This window comes from Delphinus delphis, chromosome 8 (assembly GCF_949987515.2).
Source record: "Delphinus delphis chromosome 8, mDelDel1.2, whole genome shotgun sequence".
NCBI lineage: Eukaryota > Metazoa > Chordata > Mammalia > Artiodactyla > Delphinidae > Delphinus > Delphinus delphis.
The window spans coordinates 72,994,125-73,014,121 of NC_082690.1; the positions used below are offsets into that span (position 1 = coordinate 72,994,125).

At 47.7% G+C, this 19,997-nt stretch overlaps 2 protein-coding genes across 3 annotated transcripts; one reads left to right on the forward strand and one right to left on the reverse strand.

Moving 5' to 3' along the window:
* Positions 1-874: 874 nt before the first annotated feature.
* LOC132429813 (serum amyloid A-2 protein-like) lies at positions 875-4,148 on the reverse strand. The gene is made up of 4 exons (XM_060018580.1): positions 4,019-4,148; positions 3,600-3,691; positions 1,558-1,696; positions 875-1,167 (listed from the first exon to the last, which is right to left on the reverse strand). The coding sequence occupies exons 1-4, from the start codon at positions 4,021-4,023 to the stop codon at positions 1,005-1,007; spliced, it is 399 nt and encodes a 132-aa protein (XP_059874563.1). The 5' UTR covers positions 4,024-4,148; the 3' UTR covers positions 875-1,004.
* Positions 4,149-15,086: 10,938 nt separating this feature from the next.
* Positions 15,087-19,738, forward strand: LOC132429815 (serum amyloid A-2 protein-like). Of its 2 annotated transcripts, none has more exons than XM_060018584.2 (4): positions 15,087-15,182; positions 15,510-15,601; positions 17,506-17,644; positions 19,266-19,738. In XM_060018584.2, exons 1-4 carry the CDS (start codon positions 15,178-15,180, stop codon positions 19,294-19,296), a joined length of 267 nt encoding a protein of 88 aa, XP_059874567.1. In that variant the 5' UTR covers positions 15,087-15,177; the 3' UTR covers positions 19,297-19,738. The 2 variants fall into 2 exon arrangements, with proteins under 2 accessions (XP_059874567.1, XP_059874566.1); XM_060018583.1 differs by lacking the exon at positions 19,266-19,738 and adding an exon at positions 18,035-18,327.
* The last annotated feature ends 259 nt before the right edge of the window (positions 19,739-19,997 follow it).

Sequence of the window (19,997 nt, forward strand, 5' to 3'; positions counted from 1 at the left end):
AATTTGTGATTTATAGAGTCACTCATAATTCCTGTGCTCTAACAGGCCCAATCCCCTTTTATTAGACACTGTTTTCCTCAGTAAGAAGTAACATGCTGGGACTTCCGTGGCAGTCCAGTGGTTAAGACTTGGAGCTCTCACTGCCGTGGGCCTGGGTTCAATCCCTGGGGGGAGAACTAAGATCCCACAAGCCATGCGGCATGACTGGAAAAAGAGTAACATGCTGCTGGCTTTCCTCTGTTGGGAAGGGTCCAGGGAGGGAAAGTGACTTCTTCTCAAGGACCTGACACATATCCAATGCAATACAAAACCTCCTGATACTTAATCTTGATGGCGTCCCTATGCCTCCGTTTCTGGACATGTTTATTCCTGGACACTTGCATCAGGCAAGGAATATAGAGTGAAGGGAGACAGCATTGGAGGCACTTCTGGATGGCACAGACAGAAATTGGTTCATAGATGGATTTGTAGGTGTTGCTGAGAGATGAACAGAAGATCAAGGTGCAGCTGCTGGAGCAGGATTCCACGATCCAGTCGTCCCGAGGCTGTGTCCCCTGCCCGCACACAGACACCACTGAGGACGCACTAAGGGCACTAGACCCCAGGGCAGAGAAGCTGACAGGACCCAACTGCCAGGGAGTGAAGAGGCCTGAATACAGAAGGGCCTAGAAAGAGCACCACAGTAACCAGAGGGGCCTGGAGGGGAGCGGGTCTGATTAGGGGAAGGGGTGGAGCAGGGTGTCTGCCCTGTATGATGCTGAGATTGTGGCCCCGACACCCAAGACACAGGCACAGACTCGGTCTTCACGTGGGTGTCCAGCCATCACCCCTTGGGAACAAACAGGCTGTCCTTATATCAAAGAATAATACACGGTTTTCAACATTCAATCTCTTAAGCATTTATTAGATCTGCTGGCTTCTGTGGACAGAGAACTCACTAGCTCAGCGTCCCTGCCCTTGGGGGCTCACAGCCCCGTCGTCTCCTGAGCAGAGTGAGAGGCAGCTCAGTACTTGTCGGGCAGGCCAGGAGGTCGGAAGTAATTGGGGTCTTTGCCGCTCCGGCCCCATCTATTGGCAAACTGGTCGGCCTCCGAGTCCTCCCGTCCGTGGCCACTGTCTCCAGGCTTAAAAAGGTCTGTGACTCTCTGAATATTCTCCCTGGCATCGCTGGAATGGAGGAGGGCAGGTAGGGGATTACTCCAGGGCTGACGAGCAACAGCCCACCCTCCCCATCTCTCCTCTTTCCAAGGAATCGAGGACTCTGACAGGAGCTAGGAAAGAGGGAATGAAGCCTGAGGCTGCCCGGGCTCAGCCCACCTCAGCCCTGCGGGTCCCCTTATGCTGGGTGAACAGCACCCATGGGGGAGGCTTGGGAATCGTCTGTCCCACCAGCCTTGCTCTGCTCTTCAGCCACTCAGACCCCACACAGGACACAGAGGGTGAGGGTGGATAAGAGGAGGAGAGGCCACAGCCCTACAGGAAGTTCTCCAGGGCTTGGCCCCTCCTGGCTGTCCGAGGCTCTCACACCCATCCTTGCATCCTCAGGGCCCCTGGTACCTGATCACTTCAGCAGCCCAGACGCCCCCAGGTCCCCTTCGGGCAGCCTCATAGTTGCCCCGGGCGTGGAAGTACTTATCGGAATTTTTGAAATTGGCTTGTCTCAAGTCAGAGTAGGCTCGCCACATGTCTTTAGCCCCTGGGAGGAAAGCACATAGAGAAAGGATTATCAGGTGGACAGAAAACTGTGACACACCTTAGGGAAGAATCAAGGAATGAAAAATCTTCCACTGACTCAGTTTCACCCTGTGGCTATAGCACCGTGAGTGCCATAGATTGAGCAGAGCATTCTTGTGTCTAGTTTCCTGCTCCTGGTAACTCGAATGAGAGTCGTTATGGGGGGAGGGGCACAGCTGCGTTGGACCTGGTTGTCGGGCCCCTACGATGCCGTCTCTGGACTGCATCTCACTTAGGGCTCCATGTGATACGTTTAAGGAGAGAAGGGAGCTATCTTTATAGGGCAGGATTCCTCAGCTTCATACTATTGACATTTTAAGCCAGATAATTCTTTGCTGTTCAGGGCTGTCCTGGGTATTGTAACACGTTTAACAGCATCCCTCACTTTTACCCACTAACGGGCAACCTATTCCCCAAGTGGGACAACCAAAAGTGTTTCCAAACATTGCCAGATATCTCCAGGACACAAAATTGCCCTTGGCCCCGAACCACTGTTATAAAAGGAAGCCGCATAGGATGAGATCCAGGGGATTTGGGTGAGTGGGGAGGTGACATGGAGGACAGATTCTGAGAAAGGGGCAGACATGCAGCACCTCTGCCCTGACGCCTAAGAAATGTATTCCTGCTGCGCGAATGCGCTCAATGTGACTTGATTCCCCTGCCTGTTAGGCACGTGAATGGCATCCTGAGGACTTTCTAGTGGCCGGTATTGATGACGTGGGCTGCCTGAGGAAGCAAGCCCTCGAGCAGTGGGTCTTTGCCTCAGCCTGGTTACACCTTCCAATCAGCTGGGGAGGTACTGAAAGTCCCCTGAGACCTACCTCACAGCCCAGGCCAGTTACCTCACACTCTCTGGGGTGGGTCTCAGGCATCAATAGTTTTCACTGCTCCCCAGGTGAATCCAACATGCAGCTGAGATTGATAAGCCCCCAGCTTGAGGGAGTGGCACTGGGACAAGTCTGCCCAGCAAGAGCTGTGGCCTCGTGCACAGCTGGGTTCAAACTTCTGTCCTGCCACCTGCTGACTGGCACTTAGTCCCTGGGCAGCAGACTCGGCTGCTCGCAGCCTCGGTTTTCTCCCCTTCACATGGGGGGCGATGCCTCCCTCACGGAGGTATTCTGCAGGTAAGTAGGTGACCAACTGTCCCAGCCTAACCAGAACTGCACCTGTTTTCCAGGAAGTGCCCCAGTTAGCGTTGAAAGTGTCCTGGAAAAGTCCTCAGACCTGGGCAAAATAGGAGAGTTGCTCACCCTGAAGTGCATATAAGGGCCGAGTTCCTACCAGAAGCTTGAGATATGTTATTAGGTTCCCCACCCCGGTCGCACACGGGTTTCTTTGTCAGTTAAAAGGCTATAAAAGGGTAGGAAACAGACTGAACAGGGACAGTGTCACTGAGTATAGGAAGCAGGAGGAAGAGCTAAGCTGAAGGTCCCTGAATTATCCAATTAGGAAATGGAAGGTAAGAAGGAAGAGAAGAAGAAGAGAGCAAGGAAGGAAAGAAGAGGGAAAGGGAGGGAGGAAGGGAGAAATGAGTGGAGGGAGAGAAGAAGAGAGGGGAAATAGATGGATAGCTTTCATCCTCCTTCATGCAATTGGTCTGAGGGAAATGCTGTACCATTTCAAGACTTATTTTATGTCTTCCATTCAAACTTCCATTTCAGCTGGGAATGATGACTGTTCTTTCTCTAGTGACTGATTGACATAAATCCTGTGGTTTTCAATCTGTCTGAAAAAAAGCTCCCCAAACACCTGGCACATTCTACCACATAGGGCAGCACCGCCTAAGACAGTAGCTCCAACCCTTAAGAGCGCTCATGGTGAATCCCAGAGGCCCATGGGTGTCATCCCCCCTCCACCAGCCTTACCGTCATAAGCCTCGCCAAGGAAGGAAAACCATCGGCTGTGGACTCCCAGCACCAAGGAGCAGAGAATGAGGCCTGTGAAAAGCTTCATTGTGCTGAAATGAAAGGAGAGGGTCAGGGAGACACGGACAAGCCTTGTACACCCACTTGGGGATTTGTATGTCGAGGAGAGCCCGGCTGTTCTTTCCACTTGTTCTCATTAGACTCTCAGTGGTCCACCTAGGCAATATTGCAGTAGGACCTCACTCGGAGCCACTAGCCCTCAGCTCTGAACCCACCAACCCTGAACCCAAGCCTGTCTAAGAGGTCACCAAGGTGTCTATGGTGGAAGAAGAGAGCAGCTGGGACGTAGCTGTGTCTTGCTAAAGCAGCCTGTAATTAATCAAAAAGCATTTCCCATGCACCACGCTGCCAGCACTGACCTCATTCAGGACAAATACAGAAGAGAAGATTTAAAGTAAGTGTTTTCAAAGAAATCACTCCGTGGAGAACTTTCTCACCTGAACCCGGTGGAGCAGACCTGCTGGGGACAGGTGGCTGCATTTATACTGAGCCATCCCTGCTGGGGTCATGGGGTGAGAAGGAAAGCTGGACTGGCGCCTGGGGGAGAGTCCCTGCAGGTCATTTCTCCTACAAAACTGCAAAGGGTAACTTACTGGAGACCAGTGGCTGTCCTCATCCACAGGTCATATTCCGCATTGTGCAACCCTGAGAAAACAGCAAGGCCTGTTCTGCCTGGTGGCCACTGTCAGGGGTGGAGGGGCTGAGGCCTGGGCCACCTGGGCTGTGGAGAAGAGGGTGTGGAGCTCCAGGAAGGAGGCCCCCAGGCTGCTGGCAGGTGTGTGGTTAGAGGATACTCCTCCAGCCTGGACCTTGCTTTCCTGGTCGTTTCCTCAGGACGGTCCCTTCTGGACCAGACAGCCGATGTGTCAGAAATTAAATCCTTTGAACTCACGTGTAAAGCCCTTGAGCTTCAAAACTGACAGGCCACCCCACCGAATGTCGTGGGTGCCCCGAGCACTTTCCACCACGCTGTGTACCTGTGCTGAGCTCTCCGCTCCAGGGCAGAGAAAGCCCTCTCAGCCTCTCAGCCATGCATTTCATATGGGTCAGCACCTATCATGACAACAAAAAAGGGAGGTATTATAAAATAATGAGAGGCTTTTTGACTTGATAAAGGTTAAATACCAATAATCTATAGCAGCAGTTCTCACAGTGTGTTCTAGGGAAACCTGAGGGTCTCTTAAGACCCTTTCAGGGGAGTCTGTGGGATCAAAACTATTTTCACAGTAGCACTAAGATATTCTTTTCCTTTTTCGTTCTCATTTTTTTCATGAGTGTACTGGGTATGAAATGCTCATTGATATGGGTTGAGATTTCTACATTGCAACTGACCTTTAAGAAACTACCACTTGTCAAGTTTTGGTATCGTATCAAAGAATTGCCTGAATTATCTTAAAATACTATTAAAATGCTCTCCTGTTTTCTACCTATATGTTATATCTGTGTGATGTTGAATTTTTTTCTATACTTCAACCCAAATAATGTATTGTGACAGACTGAGTGCAGGATCAGACATGAGAATCCAGCTATCTTCTATTAAGCTAGATATTTAAAACTTTTCAAAAATGTAAAGCTACTATTTTTCTTATTAATATTTTTGTTTTGGAAAAAGATTATTTTCATTAAAATATATTATTTATGTTAACATAATGGATTTATTATTGTGTTTTTATTTATTCATTTATTTATTTGACCATTTTTTAGACACTCTGCAAAGGGCTTTTCATAGATTAACTCAAACCTCATAAAACTTCATAACAGCACAATATATTATTGTGTTTTTAAATGCTTAAACATTTTTTCTTTCCAGTGTGTTAAATCCTGATAGAGTCAGGATAAATTAAATTTCTTTGAGGTCCTCAATAATTTTTCAGAGTATAATGGGACCCTGAGACACAAAAGCTTGAGAATCATTGCTCTACAGCAAATCTTATGTGTAAAGAAGACACTTTAGGTGCATTCTCAAGAAGGCCAAGAAGGAGACATGGGTGTCCTCTTCTGATCACCACAGTTTCACATTCTCCTGGAGGACCTGCCCGTTGCTAAGACAAGAAACATGAGGAGGATAAGAAATGGAAGAGAAGAAATGAAACTATCATTATTTCTAAATGATGCAAGCTTTTACGTAGAAAACCCATCAGGATCAAATGGCACACTAATGAAGCCATTAAGAGAATTCAGTGAGATTGCCATGTTTCCCATAAAAAATCAATTGTGTTTCTCTACACCAATTCTTTTTGTGTTGTTTTTTTCGCTGCGTTCGGTCTTTGTTGCCGCCCGCGGGCTTTCTCTAGTTGCAGCGAGCTGAGGCTACTCTTCAATGTGGTGCATGGGCTTTTCACTGCGGTGGCTTCTCTTGTTGTGGAGCACAGGCTCTAGGTGTGCAGGCTTCAGTAGCTGTGGCTCGCGGGCTCAGTAGTTGTAGCTCGCAGGCTCTAGAGCACAGGCTCAGTAGTTGTGGCACACGGGCTTAGTTGCTCCACAGCATGTGGGATCTTCCCGGACCAGGGCTCAAACCCGTGTCCCCTGCATTGGCAGGTGGATTACTGACCACTGCGCCACCAGGGAAGTCCCAACACCAATTCTTAACAGTTAAAAAAATGCAATACAAAATAGTACCAAAAGCATTAACTATCTAGGGAAAACTTTAAAAATACACAAATATTTACAGAGAAAATTTAAGTTTGTTAAAGGATAAAAAGTGGGGGATGTATGTCATGTTCATGGAGAGGATGTTTTGACTTAGTAAAGATATCAGTTCTCCTTGGAGTAATTTATAAATTCAGTGCAATGCTAATCAAAAATTCCCCGTGGAATTCTTTTAGGGACACAACAGATTTATGTTTTATGGATGAATAAAGGTCCATGAATAAGTAAGTTAAAAAAAATAAGGGCCTAGGGGAGACATACGCTGGTCTCTAAGATGCGTGATCTTGGGATTTACCCCAAGGGGGGAGACAACTGTGATGGGAAGGCCAACAGATCGGGAGACAACTGCCATGAAAAAGAAGTTTGTTACTCACAGATCCCCAAAGAAGGGGGCACATCACACCAAGGGGTGGCCACACGAGGAAGCACTCAGGGTGGGCCAGGGGACAAAGAGAGGGGCAGAAAACGTGACAAACGCCTTTATTGTGGTTTCTGTGGGAGGACCAGTGAGGCACAGTGAGCGGGTTAAGGACTGGCTCATGTGAATACTTTCAGCTCTCGCTCGGCATAGGGGCTGGTTCCTAGTTGTCTGGTGCCTGGCTCTGCTGTGATCAGGGCAGGTGGACAGTGGCCCAGAGCGTGAGGGCGCAATGAAGGAGGAGGTTGAAGTGTGAGCTCTGGATTGGTTGGTTTGTATTTGAAAGGCTCACTCACAGGTTACTTTACTATCACAGGTTAGTTTACTAATCTGTAAGAATTGGCTACCTCTGGGAGAAGCAGTCCCTCCAGGGGCAGGGAGGCCCCAGGATGTGAAAGCATCAAAAACACAGATACAGAATGGAAAACCATGTTTAACACAACTTCCGAGGCATCCTTGGAGGGGCTCGGGCATCTCGCTGCTGTCAGATGAGCCAGGCTGTATGAAGCTCTTGTCAGTGGATGTTGGATCCTTGCCTGGCTTGCTTTATCTTGTTGTAAATCCCTGTAATCTCTACTCTTCTACCTAAATGTCTCCGGTCTCAATCCACACCCAGCGGTCCACTCTTCCTCCTCTGCAGAATGGTCAAGGACCTAGTGAACTCCTCAACGGCAGGTTCAACTATGTTCTAGAGTTCTTGTCAGTCAGAGTGCAAGTGCCTCCTCTTCTCGGCTTTTACACATTTTTGTCCCCAGCCTGCCACTCCACAATCACAACCCAAAAAGTGCACTCTCTCTGTCCTCCGCCACCTGCCTGCATCCATCCCACGGAAGCTTCCGTTCCTACATCCCCAGTGTGTTCCATCCACTGTTCACACTCTTCTTTCCCCGGTCTGCACCACACCTCAAGGAACAATCCGGTCACCTTGATGCCACAGAGCACTGGCTGCACTACTTGTGCCTGTGCAGGGAGGATGAGATCGGGCGCCCATTGGGTCCTCACCATCTCTGCCACGTCTCTCATGACCGTTCCCGGGTGCAGTCCAACACCATTTTAACATTGCCTGTAGGATGGTGAGACGGAGGATGGTACACACACTTCTCCGTGGGTACCCATTGCTTGATGTGAAATTGTTTCATCCACATCTGGGTTGAGGACGATCTTCAAAGCTGTGTGGCTCTACTTCTCTGGTGCCTATTCTGGACATAACTGGTGCTGCAAACATCTCTCAGTTCTCTTGGTCCCTGGGGATGCCCTCTGGCCCAAAGACAGAGACAGCAGTCACAGTTGTCTCCCCCCTTGGGGTAAATCCTAAGATCACGCATCTTAGAGACCAGTGCATGTCTCCTCTTGGTCCTTATTTTTTTTAATTTACTTATTCATGGACTTTTATTCATCTATAGAAAACAAATCTGTTGTGTCCCTAAAAGAATTCCACGGGGAATTTTGATTAGCATTGCACTGAATTTATAAATTACTCCAAGGAGAACTGATATCTTTACTAAGTCAAAACATCCTCTCCATGAACATGACATACATCCCCCACTTTTTATCCTTTAACAAACTTAAATTTTCTCTGTAAATATTTGTGTATTTTTAAAGTTTTCCCTAGATAGTTAATGTTTTTGGTACTATTTTGTATTGTATTTTTTTAACTGTTAAGAATTGGTTTTGGGACTTCCCTGGTGGCGCAGTGGTCAGTAATCCGCCTGCCAATGCAGGAGACACGGGTTTGAGCCCTGGTCCGGGAAGATCCCACATGCTGTGGAGCAACTAAGCCCGTGTGCCACAACTACTGAGCCTGTGCTCTAGAGCCCGCGAGCTATAACTACTGAGCCCGCGAGCCACAGCTACTGAAGCCTGCACACCTAGAGCCTGTGCTCTGCAACAAGAGAAGCCACCGCAGTGAGAAGCCTGTGCACCGCATTGAAGAGTAGCCTCAGCTCGCTGCAACTAGAGAAAGTGTGCCATTTGATCCTGATGGGTTTTCTACGTAAAAGCTTGCATCATTTAGAAATAATGATAGTTTCATTTCTTCTCTTCCATTTCTTATCCTCCTCATGTTTCTTGTCTTAGCATCGGGCAGGTCCTCCAGGAGAATGTGAAACTGAGGTGATCAGAAGAGGACACCCATGTCTCCTTCTTGGCCTTCTTGAGAATGCACCTAAAGTGTCTTCTTTACACATAAATTTGCTGTAGAGCAATGATTCTCAACCTTTTGTGTCTCAGGGTCCCATTATACTCTGAAAAATTATTGAGGACCTCAAAGAAATTTAATTTATCCTGACTCTATCAGGATTTAACACACTGGAAAGAAAAAATGTTTAAGCATTTAAAAACACAATAATATATTGTGCTGTTATGAAGTTTTATGAGGTTTGAGTTAATCTATGAAAAGCCCTTTGCAGAGTGTCTAAAAAATGGTCAAATAAATAAATGAATAAATAAAAACACAATAATAAATCCATTATGTTAACATAAATAATATATTTTAATGAAAATAATCTTTTTCCAAAACAAAAAGATTAATAAGAAAAATAGTAGCTTTACATTTTTGAAAAATTTTAAATATCTAGCTTAATAGAAGATAGCTGGATTCTCATGTCTGATCCTGCACTCAGTCTGTCACAATACATTATTTGGGTTGAAGTATACAAAAAAATTCAACATCACACAGATATAACATATAGGTAGAAAACAGGAGAGCATTTTAATAGCATTTTATGATAATTCAGGCAATTCTTTGATACGATACCAAAACTTGACAAGTGGTAGTTTCTTAAAGGTCAGTTGCAATGTAGAAATCTCAACCCATATCAATGAACATTTCATACCCAGTACACTCATGAAAAAAATGAGAACGAAAAAGGAAAAGAATATCTTAGTGCTACTGTGAAAATAGTTTTGATCCCACAGACTCCCCTGAAAGGGTCTTAAGAGACCCTCAGGTTTCCCTAGAACACACTGTGAGAACTGCTGCTATAGATTATTGGTATTTAACCTTTATCAAGTCAAAAAGCCTCTCATTATTTTATAATACCTCCCTTTTTTGTTGTCATGATAGGTGCTGACCCATATGAAATGCATGGCTGAGAGGCTGAGAGGGCTTTCTCTGCCCTGGAGCGGAGAGCTCAGCACAGGTACACAGCGTGGTGGAAAGTGCTCGGGGCACCCACGACATTCGGTGGGGTGGCCTGTCAGTTTTGAAGCTCAAGGGCTTTACACGTGAGTTCAAAGGATTTAATTTCTGACACATCGGCTGTCTGGTCCAGAAGGGACCATCCTGAGGAAACGACCAGGAAAGCAAGGTCCAGGCTGGAGGAGTATCCTCTAACCACACACCTGCCAGCAGCCTGGGGGCCTCCTTCCTGGAGCTCCACACCCTCTTCTCCACAGCCCAGGTGGCCCAGGCCTCAGCCCCTCCACCCCTGACAGTGGCCACCAGGCAGAACAGGCCTTGCTGTTTTCTCAGGGTTGCACAATGCGGAATATGACCTGTGGATGAGGACAGCCACTGGTCTCCAGTAAGTTACCCTTTGCAGTTTTGTAGGAGAAATGACCTGCAGGGACTCTCCCCCAGGCACCAGTCCAGCTTTCCTTCTCACCCAATGACCCCAGCAGGGATGGCTCAGTATAAATGCAGCCACGTGTCCCCAGCAGGTCTGCTCCACCGGGTTTTATGTGAAACATTACCTTGTTTCACATAAAAAATCAATTGTGTTTCTCTACACCAATTCTTTTTTTGTCGTGTTTTTGGCTGCGTTGGGTCTTTGTTGCTGCCCGCGGGCTTTCTCTAGTTGCAGCGAGCTGAGGCTACTCTTCAATGCGGTGCGCAGGCTTCTCACTGCGGTGGCTTCTCTTGTTGCAGAGCACAGGCTCTAGGTGTGCAGGCTTCAGTAGCTGTGGCTCGCGGGCTCAGTAGTTATAGCTCGCGGGCTCTAGAGCACAGGCTCAGTAGTTGTGGCACACGGGCTTAGTTGCTCCACAGCATGTGGGATCTTCCCGGACCAGGGCTCAAACCCGTGTCTCCTGCATTGGCAGGCGGATTACTGACCACTGCGCCACCAGGGAAGTCCCAACACCAATTCTTAACAGTTAAAAAAATACAATACAAAATAGTACCAAAAACATTAACTATCTAGGGAAAACTTTAAAAATACACAAATATTTACAGAGAAAATTTAAGTTTGTTAAAGGATAAAAAGTGGGGGATGTATGTCATGTTCATGGAGAGGATGTTTTGACTTAGTAAAGATATCAGTTCTCCTTGGATTAATTTATAAATTCAGTGCAATGCTAATCAAAATTCCCCGTGGAATTCCTTTAGGGACACAACAGATTTGTGTTATATAGATGAATAAAAGTCCATGAATAAGTAAATTAAAAAAAATAAGGACCAAGAGGAGACATGCGCTGGTCTCTAAGATGCGTGATCTTGGGATTTAGCCCATGGGGGGAGACAACTGTGACTGCTGTCTCTGTCTTTGGGCCAGAGGGCATCCCCAGGGACCAAGAGAACTGAGAGATGTTTGCAGCACCAGTTATGTCCAGAATAGGCACCAGAGAAGTAGAGCCACACAGCTTTGAAGATCGTCCTGAACCCAGACGTGGATGAAACAATTTCACATCAAGCAATGGGTACCCACGGAGAAGTGTGTGTACCATCCTCCGTCTCACCATCCTACAGGCAATGTTAAAATGGTGTTGGACTGCACCCGGGAACGGTCATGAGAGACGTGGCAGAGATGGTGAGGACCCAGTGGGCGCCCGATCTCATCCTCCCTGCACAGGCACAAGTAGTGCAGCCAGTGCTCTGTGGCATCAAGGTGACCGGATTGTTCCTTGAGGTGTGGTGCAGACCGGGGAAAGAAGAGTGTGAACAGTGGATGGAACACACTGGGGATGTAGGAACGGAAGCTTCCGTGGGATGGATGCAGGCAGGTGGCGGAGGACAGAGAGAGTGCACTTTTTGGGTTGTGATTGTGGAGTGGCAGGCTGGGGACAAAAATGTGTAAAAGCCGAGAAGAGGAGGCACTTGCACTCTGACTGACAAGAACTCTAGAACATAGTTGAACCTGCCGTTGAGGAGTTCACTAGGTCCTTGACCATTCTGCAGAGGAGGAAGAGTGGACCGCTGGGTGTGGATTGAGACCGGAGACATTTAGGTAGAAGAGTAGAGATTACAGGGATTTACAACAAGATAAAGCAAGCCAGGCAAGGATCCAACATCCACTGACAAGAGCTTCATACAGCCTGGCTCATCTGACAGCAGCGAGATGCCCGAGCCCCTCCAAGGATGCCTCGGAAGTTGTGTTAAACATGGTTTTCCATTCTGTATCTGTGTTTTTGATGCTTTCACATCCTGGGGCCTCCCTGCCCCTGGAGGGACTGCTTCTCCCAGAGGTAGCCAATTCTTACAGATTAGTAAACTAACCTGTGATAGTAAAGTAACCTGTGAGTGAGCCTTTCAAATACAAACCAGCCAATCCAGAGCTCACACTTCAACCTCCTCCTTCATTGCGCCCTCACGCTCTGGGCCACTGTCCACCTGCCCTGATCACAGCAGAGCCAGGCACCAGACAACTAGGAACCAGCCCCTATGCCGAGCGAGAGCTGAAAGTATTCACATGAGCCAGTCCTTAACCCGCTCACTGTGCCTCACTGGTCCTCCCACAGAAACCACAATAAAGGCGTTTGTCACGTTTTCTGCCCCTCTCTCTGTCCCCTGGCCCACCCTGGGTGCTTCCTCGTGTGGCCACCCCTTGGTGTGATGTGCCCCCTTCTTTGGGGATCTGTGAGTAACAAACTTCTTTTTCATGGCAGTTGTCTCCCGATCTGTTGGCCTTACCATCACAGTGGTCTCCCCCCTTGGGGTAAATCCCAAGATCACGCATCTTAGAGACCAGCGTATGTCTCCCCTAGGCCCTTATTTTTTTTAACTTACTTATTCATGGACCTTTATTCATCCATAAAACATAAATCTGTTGTGTCCTTAAAAGAATTCCACGGGGAATTTTTGATTAGCATGGCACTGAATTTATAAATTAATCCAAGGAGAACTGATATCTTTACTAAGTCAAAACATCCTCTCCATGAACATGACATACATCCCCCACTTTTTATCCTTTAACAAACTTAAATTTTCTCTGTAAATATTTGTGTATTTTTAAAGTTTTCCCTAGATAGTTAATGTTTTTGGTAGTATTTTGTATTGTATTTTTTTAACTGTTAAGAATTGGTGTTGGGACTTCCCTGGTGGCGCAGTAGTCAGTAATCCGCCTGCCAATGCAGGAGACACGGGTTTGAGCCCTGGTCCGGGAAGATCCCATATGCTGTGGAGCAACTAAGCCCATGTGCCACAACTACTGAGCCTGTGCTCTAGAGCCCGCGAGATACAATTACTGAGCCCGCGAGCCACAGCTACTGAAGCCTGCACACCTAGAGCCTGTGCTCCACAACAAGAGAAGCCACCACAGTGAGAAGCCTATGCACCGCATTGAAGAGTAGCCTCAGCTCGCTGCAACTAGAGAAAGCCCGCGGGCGGCAACAAAGACCCAACGCAGCTAAAAAAACAACACAAAAAGAATTGGTGTAGAGACACACAATTGAATTTTTATGTGAAACATGGCAATCTCACTGAATTCTCTTAATGGCTTCATTAGTGTGCCATTTGATTCTGATGGGTTTTCTACATAAAAGCTTGCATCATTTAGAAGTAATGATAGTTTCATTTATTCTATTCCATTTCTTATCGTCCTCATGTTTCTTGTCTTAGCAACGGGCAGGTCCTCCAGGAGAATGTGAAACTGAGGTGATCATAAGAGGACATCCATGTCTCCTTCTTGGCCTTCTTGGGAATGTACCTAAAGTGTCTTCTTTACACATAAATTTGCTGTAGAGCAATGATTCTCAAGCTTTTGTGTCTCAGGGTCCCATTATACTCTGAAAAATTATTGAGGACCTCAAAGAAATTTAATTTATCCTGACTCTATCAGGATTTAACACACTGGAAAGAAAAAATGTTTGAGCATTTAAAAACACAATAATATATTGTGCTGTTTTGAAGTTTTATGAGGACTGAGTTAATTTATCAAAAACCCTTTGCAGAGTATCTAAAGAATGGTCAAATAAATAAATGAATAAATAAAAACACAATAATAAATCCATTATGTTAACATAAATAATATATTTTAATGAAAATAATCTTTTTCCAAAACAAAAAAATTAATAACAAAAATAGTAGCCTTACATTTTTGAAATATTTTAAATATCTAGCTTAATAGAAGATAGCTGGATTCTCATGTCTGATCCTGCACTCAATCTGTCACAATACATTATTTGGGTGAAGTTTACAAAAAAATTCAACATCACACAGATATAACATATAGGTAGAAAACAGGAGAGCATTTTAATAGCATTTTATGATAATTCAGGCAATTCTTTGATATGATACCAAAACTTGACAAGTGGTAGTTTCTTAAAGGTCAGTTGCAATGTAGAAATCTCAAACCAAATCAATGAACATTTCATACCCAGTACACTCATGAAAAAAATGAGAATGAAAAAGGAAAAGAATATCTTAGTGCTACTGTGAAAATAGTTTTGATCCCACAGACTCCCCTGAAAGGGTCTTAAGAGACCCTCAGGTTTCCCTAGAACACACTGTGAGAACTGCTGCTATAGATTATTGGTATTTAACCTTTATCAAGTCAAAAAGCCTCTCATTATTTTATAATACCTCTCTTTTTTGTTGTCATGATAGGTGCTGACCTTTATGAAATGCGTGGCTGAGAGGCTGAGAGGGCTTTCTCTGCCCTGGAGCGGAGAGCTCAGCACAGGTACACAGAGTGGTGGAAAGTGCCCGGGGCACCCACGACATTCATTAGGGTGGCCTGTCAATTTTGAAGCTCATGGGCTTTACACATGAGTTCAAAGGATTTACTTTCTGACACATCGGCTGTCTGGTCCAGAAGGGACCATCCTGAGGAAACGACCAGGAAAGCAAGGTCCAGGCTGGAGGAGTATCCTCTAACCACACACCTGCCAGCAGCCTGGGGGCCTCCTTCCTGGAGCTCCACACCCTCTTCTCCACAGCCCAGGTGGCCCAGGCCTCAGCCCCTCCACCCCTGACAGTGGCCACCAGGCAGAACAGGCCTTGCTGTTTTCTCAGGGTTGCACAATGCGGAATATGACCTGTGGATGAGGACAGCCACTGGTCTCCAGTAAGTTACCCTTTGCAATTTTGTAGGAGAAATGACCTGCAGGGACTCTCCCCCAGGCACCAGTCCAGCTCTCCTTCTCACCCCATGACCCCAGCAGGGATGGCTCAGTATAAATGCAGCCACCTGTCCCCAGCAGGTCTGCTCCACCGGGTTCAGGTGAGAAAGTTCTCCACGGAGTGAGTTCTTTGAAAACACTTACTTTAAATCTTCTCTTCTGTATTTGTCCTGAATGAGGTCAGTGCTGGCAGCGTGGTGCATGGGAAATGCTTTTTGATTAATTACAGGCTGCTTTAGCAAGACACAGCTACGTCCCAGCTGCTCTCTTCTTCCACCATAGACACCTTGGTGACCTCTTAGACAGGCTTGGGTTCAGGGTTGGTGGGTTCAGAGCTGAGGGCTAGTGGCTCCGAGTGAGGTCCTACTGCAATGTTGCCTAGGTGGACCACTGAGAGTCTAATGAGAACAAGTGGAAAGAACAGCCGGGCTCTCCTCGACATACAAATCCCCAAGTGGGTGTACAAGGCTTGTCCGTGTCTCCCTGACCCTCTCCTTTCATTTCAGCACAATGAAGCTTTTCACAGGCCTCATTCTCTGCTCCTTGGTGCTGGGAGTCCACAGCCGATGGTTTTCCTTCCTTGGCGAGGCTTATGACGGTAAGGCTGGTGGAGGGGGGATGACACCCATGGGCCTCTGGGATTCACCATGAGCGCTCTTAAGGGTTGGAGCTACTGTCTTAGGCGGTGCTGCCCTATGTGGTAGAATGTGCCAGGTGTTTGGGGAGCTTTTTTTCACACAGATTGAAAACCACAGGATTTATGTCAATCAGTCACTAGAGAAAGAACAGTCATCATTCCCAGCTGAAATGGAAGTTTGAATGGAAGACATAAAATAAGTCTTGAAATGGTACAGCATTTCCCTCAGACCAATTGCATGAAGGAGGATGGAAGCTATCCATCTATTTCCCCTCTCTTCTTCTCTCCCTCCACTCATTTCTCCCTTCCTCCCTCCCTTTCCCTCTTCTTTCCTTCCTTGCTCTCTTCTTCTTCTCTTCCTTCTTACCTTCCATTTCCTAATTGGATAATTCAGGGACCTTCAGCTTAGCTCTTCCTCCTGCTTCCTATACTCAGTGACACTGTCCCTGGTTCAGTCTGTTTCCTACCCTTTTATAGCCTTTTAACTGACAAAAAAACCCGTGTGCGACCGGGGTGGGGAACCTAATAACATATCTCAAGCTTCCAGTAGGAACTCGGCCCTTATATGCACTTCAGGGTGAGCAACTCTCCTATTTTGCCCAGGTCTGAGGACTTTTCCAGGACACTTTCAACGCTAACTGGGGCAGTTCCAGGAAAACAGGTGCAGTTCTGGTTAGGCTGGGACAGGTGGTCACCTACTTACCTGCAGAATACCTCCGTGAGGGAGGCATCTCCCCCCATGTGAAGGGGAGAAAACCGAGGCTGAGAGCAGCCGAGTCTGCTGCCCAGGGACTAAGTGCCAGTCAGCAGGTGGCAGGACAGAAGTTTGAAACCAGCTGTGCACGAGGCCACAGCTCTTGCTGGGCAGACTTGTCCCAGTGCCACTCCCTCAAGCTGGGGGCTTATCAATCTCAGCTGCATGTTGGATTCACCTGGGGAGCAGTGAAAACTACTGATGCCTGAGACCCACCCCAGAGAGTGTGAGGTAACTGGCCTGGGCTGTGAGGTAGGTCTCATGGGACTTTCAGTACCTCCCCAGCTGATTGGAAGGTGTAACCAGGCTGAGGCAAGACCCACTGCTCGAGGGCTTGCTTCCTCAGGCAGCCCACGTCATCAATACCGTCCACTAGAAAGTCCTCAGGATGCCATTCACGTGCCTAACAGCCAGGGGAATCAAGTCACATTGAGCGCATTCGCGCAGCAGGAATACATTTCTTAGGCGTCAGGGCAGAGGTGCTGCATGTCTGCCCCTTTCTCAGAATCTGTCCTCCATGTCACCTCCCCACTCACCCAAATCCCCTGGATCTCATCCTATGCGGCTTCCTTTTATAACAGTGGTTCGGGGCCAAGGGCAATTTTGTGTCCTGGAGATATCTGGCAATGTTTGGAAACACTTTTGGTTGTCCCACTTGGGGAATAGGTTGCCCGTTAGTGGGTAAAAGTGAGGGATGCTGTTAAACGTGTTACAATACCCAGGACAGCCCTGAACAGCAAAGAATTATCTGGCTTAAAATGTCAATAGTATGAAGCTGAGGAATCCTGCCCTATAAAGATAGCTCCCTTCTCTCCTTTAAACATATCACATGGAGCCCTAAGTGAGATGCAGTCCAGAGACGGCATCGTAGGGGCCCGACAACCAGGTCCAACGCAGCTGTGCCCCTCCCCCCATAACGACTCTCATTCGAGTTACCAGGAGCAGGAAACTAGACACAAGAATGCTCTGCTCAATCTATGGCACTCACGGTGCTATAGCCACAGGATGAAACTGAGTCAGTGGAAGATTTTTCATTCCTTGATTCTTCCCTAAGGTGTGTCACAGTTTTCTGTCCACCTGATAATCCTTTCTCTATGTGCTTTCCTCCCAGGGGCTAAAGACATGTGGCGAGCCTACTCTGACATGAAAGAAGCCAATTTCAAAAATTCCGACAAGTACTTCCACGCCCGGGGCAACTATGAAGCTGCCCAAAGGGGACCTGGGGGCGTCTGGGCTGCTGAAGTGATCAGGTACCAGGGGCCCTGAGGATGCAGGGATGGGTGTGAGAGCCTCGGACAGCCAGGAGGGGCAAAGCCCTGGAGAACTTCCTGTAGGGCTGTGGCCTCTCCTCCTCTTATCCACCCTCACCCTCTGTGTCCTGTGTGGGGTCTGAGTGGCTGAAGAGCAGAGCAAGGCTGGTGGGACAGACGATTCCCAAGCCTCCCCCATGGGTGCTGTTCACCCAGCATAAGGGGACCCGCAGGGCTGAGGTGGGCTGAGCCCGGGCAGCCTCAGGCTTCATTCCCTCTTTCCTAGCTCCTGTCAGAGTCCTCGATTCCTTGGAAAGAGGAGAGATGGGGAGGGTGGGCTGTTGCTCGTCAGCCCTGGAGTAATCCCCTACCTGCCCTCCTCCATTCCAGCGATGCCAGGGAGAATATTCAGAGAGTCACAGACCTTTTTAAGCATGGAGACAGTGGCTACGGACGGGAGGACTCGGAGGCCGACCAGGTTGCCAATAGAATGGGCCGGAGCGGCGTAGACCCAAATTACTTCCGACCTCCTGGCCTGCCCGACAAGTATTGAGCTGCCTCTCACTCTGCTCAGGAGACGACGGGGCTGTGAGCCCCCAAGGGCAGGGACGCTGAGCTAGTGAGTTCTCTGTCCACAGAAGCCAGCAGATCTAATAAATGCTTAAGAGATTGAATGTTGAAAACCGTGTATTATTCTTTGATATAAGGACAGCCTGTTTGTTCCCAAGGGGTGATGGCTGGACACCCACGTGAAGACCGAGTCTGTGCCTGTGTCTTGGGTGTCGGGGCCACAATCTCAGCATCATACAGGGCAGACACCCTGCTCCACCCCTTCCCCTAATCAGACCCGCTCCCCTCCAGGCCCCTCTGGTTACTGTGGTGCTCTTTCTAGGCCCTTCTGTATTCAGGCCTCTTCACTCCCTGGCAGTTGGGTCCTGTCAGCTTCTCTGCCCTGGGGTCTAGTGCCCTTAGTGCGTCCTCAGTGGTGTCTGTGTGCGGGCAGGGGACACAGCCTCGGGACGACTGGATCGTGGAATCCTGCTCCAGCAGCTGCACCTTGATCTTCTGTTCATCTCTCAGCAACACCTACAAATCCATCTATGAACCAATTTCTGTCTGTGCCATCCAGAAGTGCCTCCAATGCTGTCTCCCTTCACTCTATATTCCTTGCCTGATGCAAGTGTCCAGGAATAAACATGTCCAGAAACGGAGGCATAGGGACGCCATCAAGATTAAGTATCAGGAGGTTTTGTATTGCATTGGATATGTGTCAGGTCCTTGAGAAGAAGTCACTTTCCCTCCCTGGACCCTTCCCAACAGAGGAAAGCCAGCAGCATGTTACTCTTTTTCCAGTCATGCCGCATGGCTTGTGGGATCTTAGTTCTCCCCCCAGGGATTGAACCCAGGCCCACGGCAGTGAGAGCTCCAAGTCTTAACCACTGGACTGCCACGGAAGTCCCAGCATGTTACTTCTTACTGAGGAAAACAGTGTCTAATAAAAGGGGATCGGGCCTGTTAGAGCACAGGAATTATGAGTGACTCTATAAATCACAAATTCCTAGAGAAACCAATAACCTTCTTCCTTGGATAAAAATTTGGTTTTGGTGTTTGGTTTTTTCAGATTACAGATTCCAAGAAGTAAAATGATCTAACACTTTAAAGAGTGGGGAACGGGGGCTTCTGTGGTGGCACAGTGCTTAAGAATCCACCTGCCAATGCAGGGGACACGGGTTCGAGCCCTAGTCCGGGAAGATCCACATGCCGCAAAGCAACTAAGCCTGTGCACCACAACTACCGAGCCTGCGCTCTAGAGCCCGTGAGCCACAACTACTGATCCCACACGCCACAACTACAGAAGCCCGCGCGCCTAGAGCCCGTGCTCCGCAGCAAGAGAAGCCACCGCAGTGAGAAGCCCACGCACCGCAACGAAGAGTAGCCCCCGCTCGCCGCAACTAGAGAAAGCCCGCATGCAACAACGAAGATCCAATGCAGCCAAAAAAGAAAAGAAAAAAGAATGGTGAATAGACTTCTGTATCCAACTTTTATTTCAAGTAATAAAAAGGCTGATTATTAAATTTTTCCTATTTACAATAATTTGGAGAACTTGCTTTATCTAAACTTTCAAGTCATCCTTTCTCCTACTTCTCCTTTCTTTCCCCTCATTTTGCAAATTCTATACCTTCAGTACCTGGGATAGAAATCTAATAGTGAACATTCTCATAATAGGAGTCTCCTTACAACCTGGGGTCTGTTGAGACTTTACCACTAGAGCCCTAAACTCAGCAGTGCTTTGAGCCTGTTCTTGCCAGCCAATCTGCCACCACACTCTCCCTAATCCCGGTTACCCTGCTCC

What these genes read in the sequence shown, in the direction of transcription:
- LOC132429813 (XM_060018580.1), bottom strand. An exon ending in CCTTGGCGAGGCTTATGACG is followed by an intron (nt 1,697 to 3,599) that starts GTAAGGCTGGTG and finishes CTTTCCTCCCAG; the next exon opens with GGGCTAAAGACATGTGGCGA. An exon ending in TGGGCTGCTGAAGTGATCAG is followed by an intron (nt 1,168 to 1,557) that starts GTACCAGGGGCC and finishes CCTCCATTCCAG; the next exon opens with CGATGCCAGGGAGAATATTC.
- LOC132429815 (XM_060018583.1), top strand. An exon ending in CCTTGGCGAGGCTTATGACG is followed by an intron (nt 15,602 to 17,505) that starts GTAAGGCTGGTG and finishes CTTTCCTCCCAG; the next exon opens with GGGCTAAAGACATGTGGCGA. An exon ending in TGGGCTGCTGAAGTGATCAG is followed by an intron (nt 17,645 to 18,034) that starts GTACCAGGGGCC and finishes CCTCCATTCCAG; the next exon opens with CGATGCCAGGGAGAATATTC.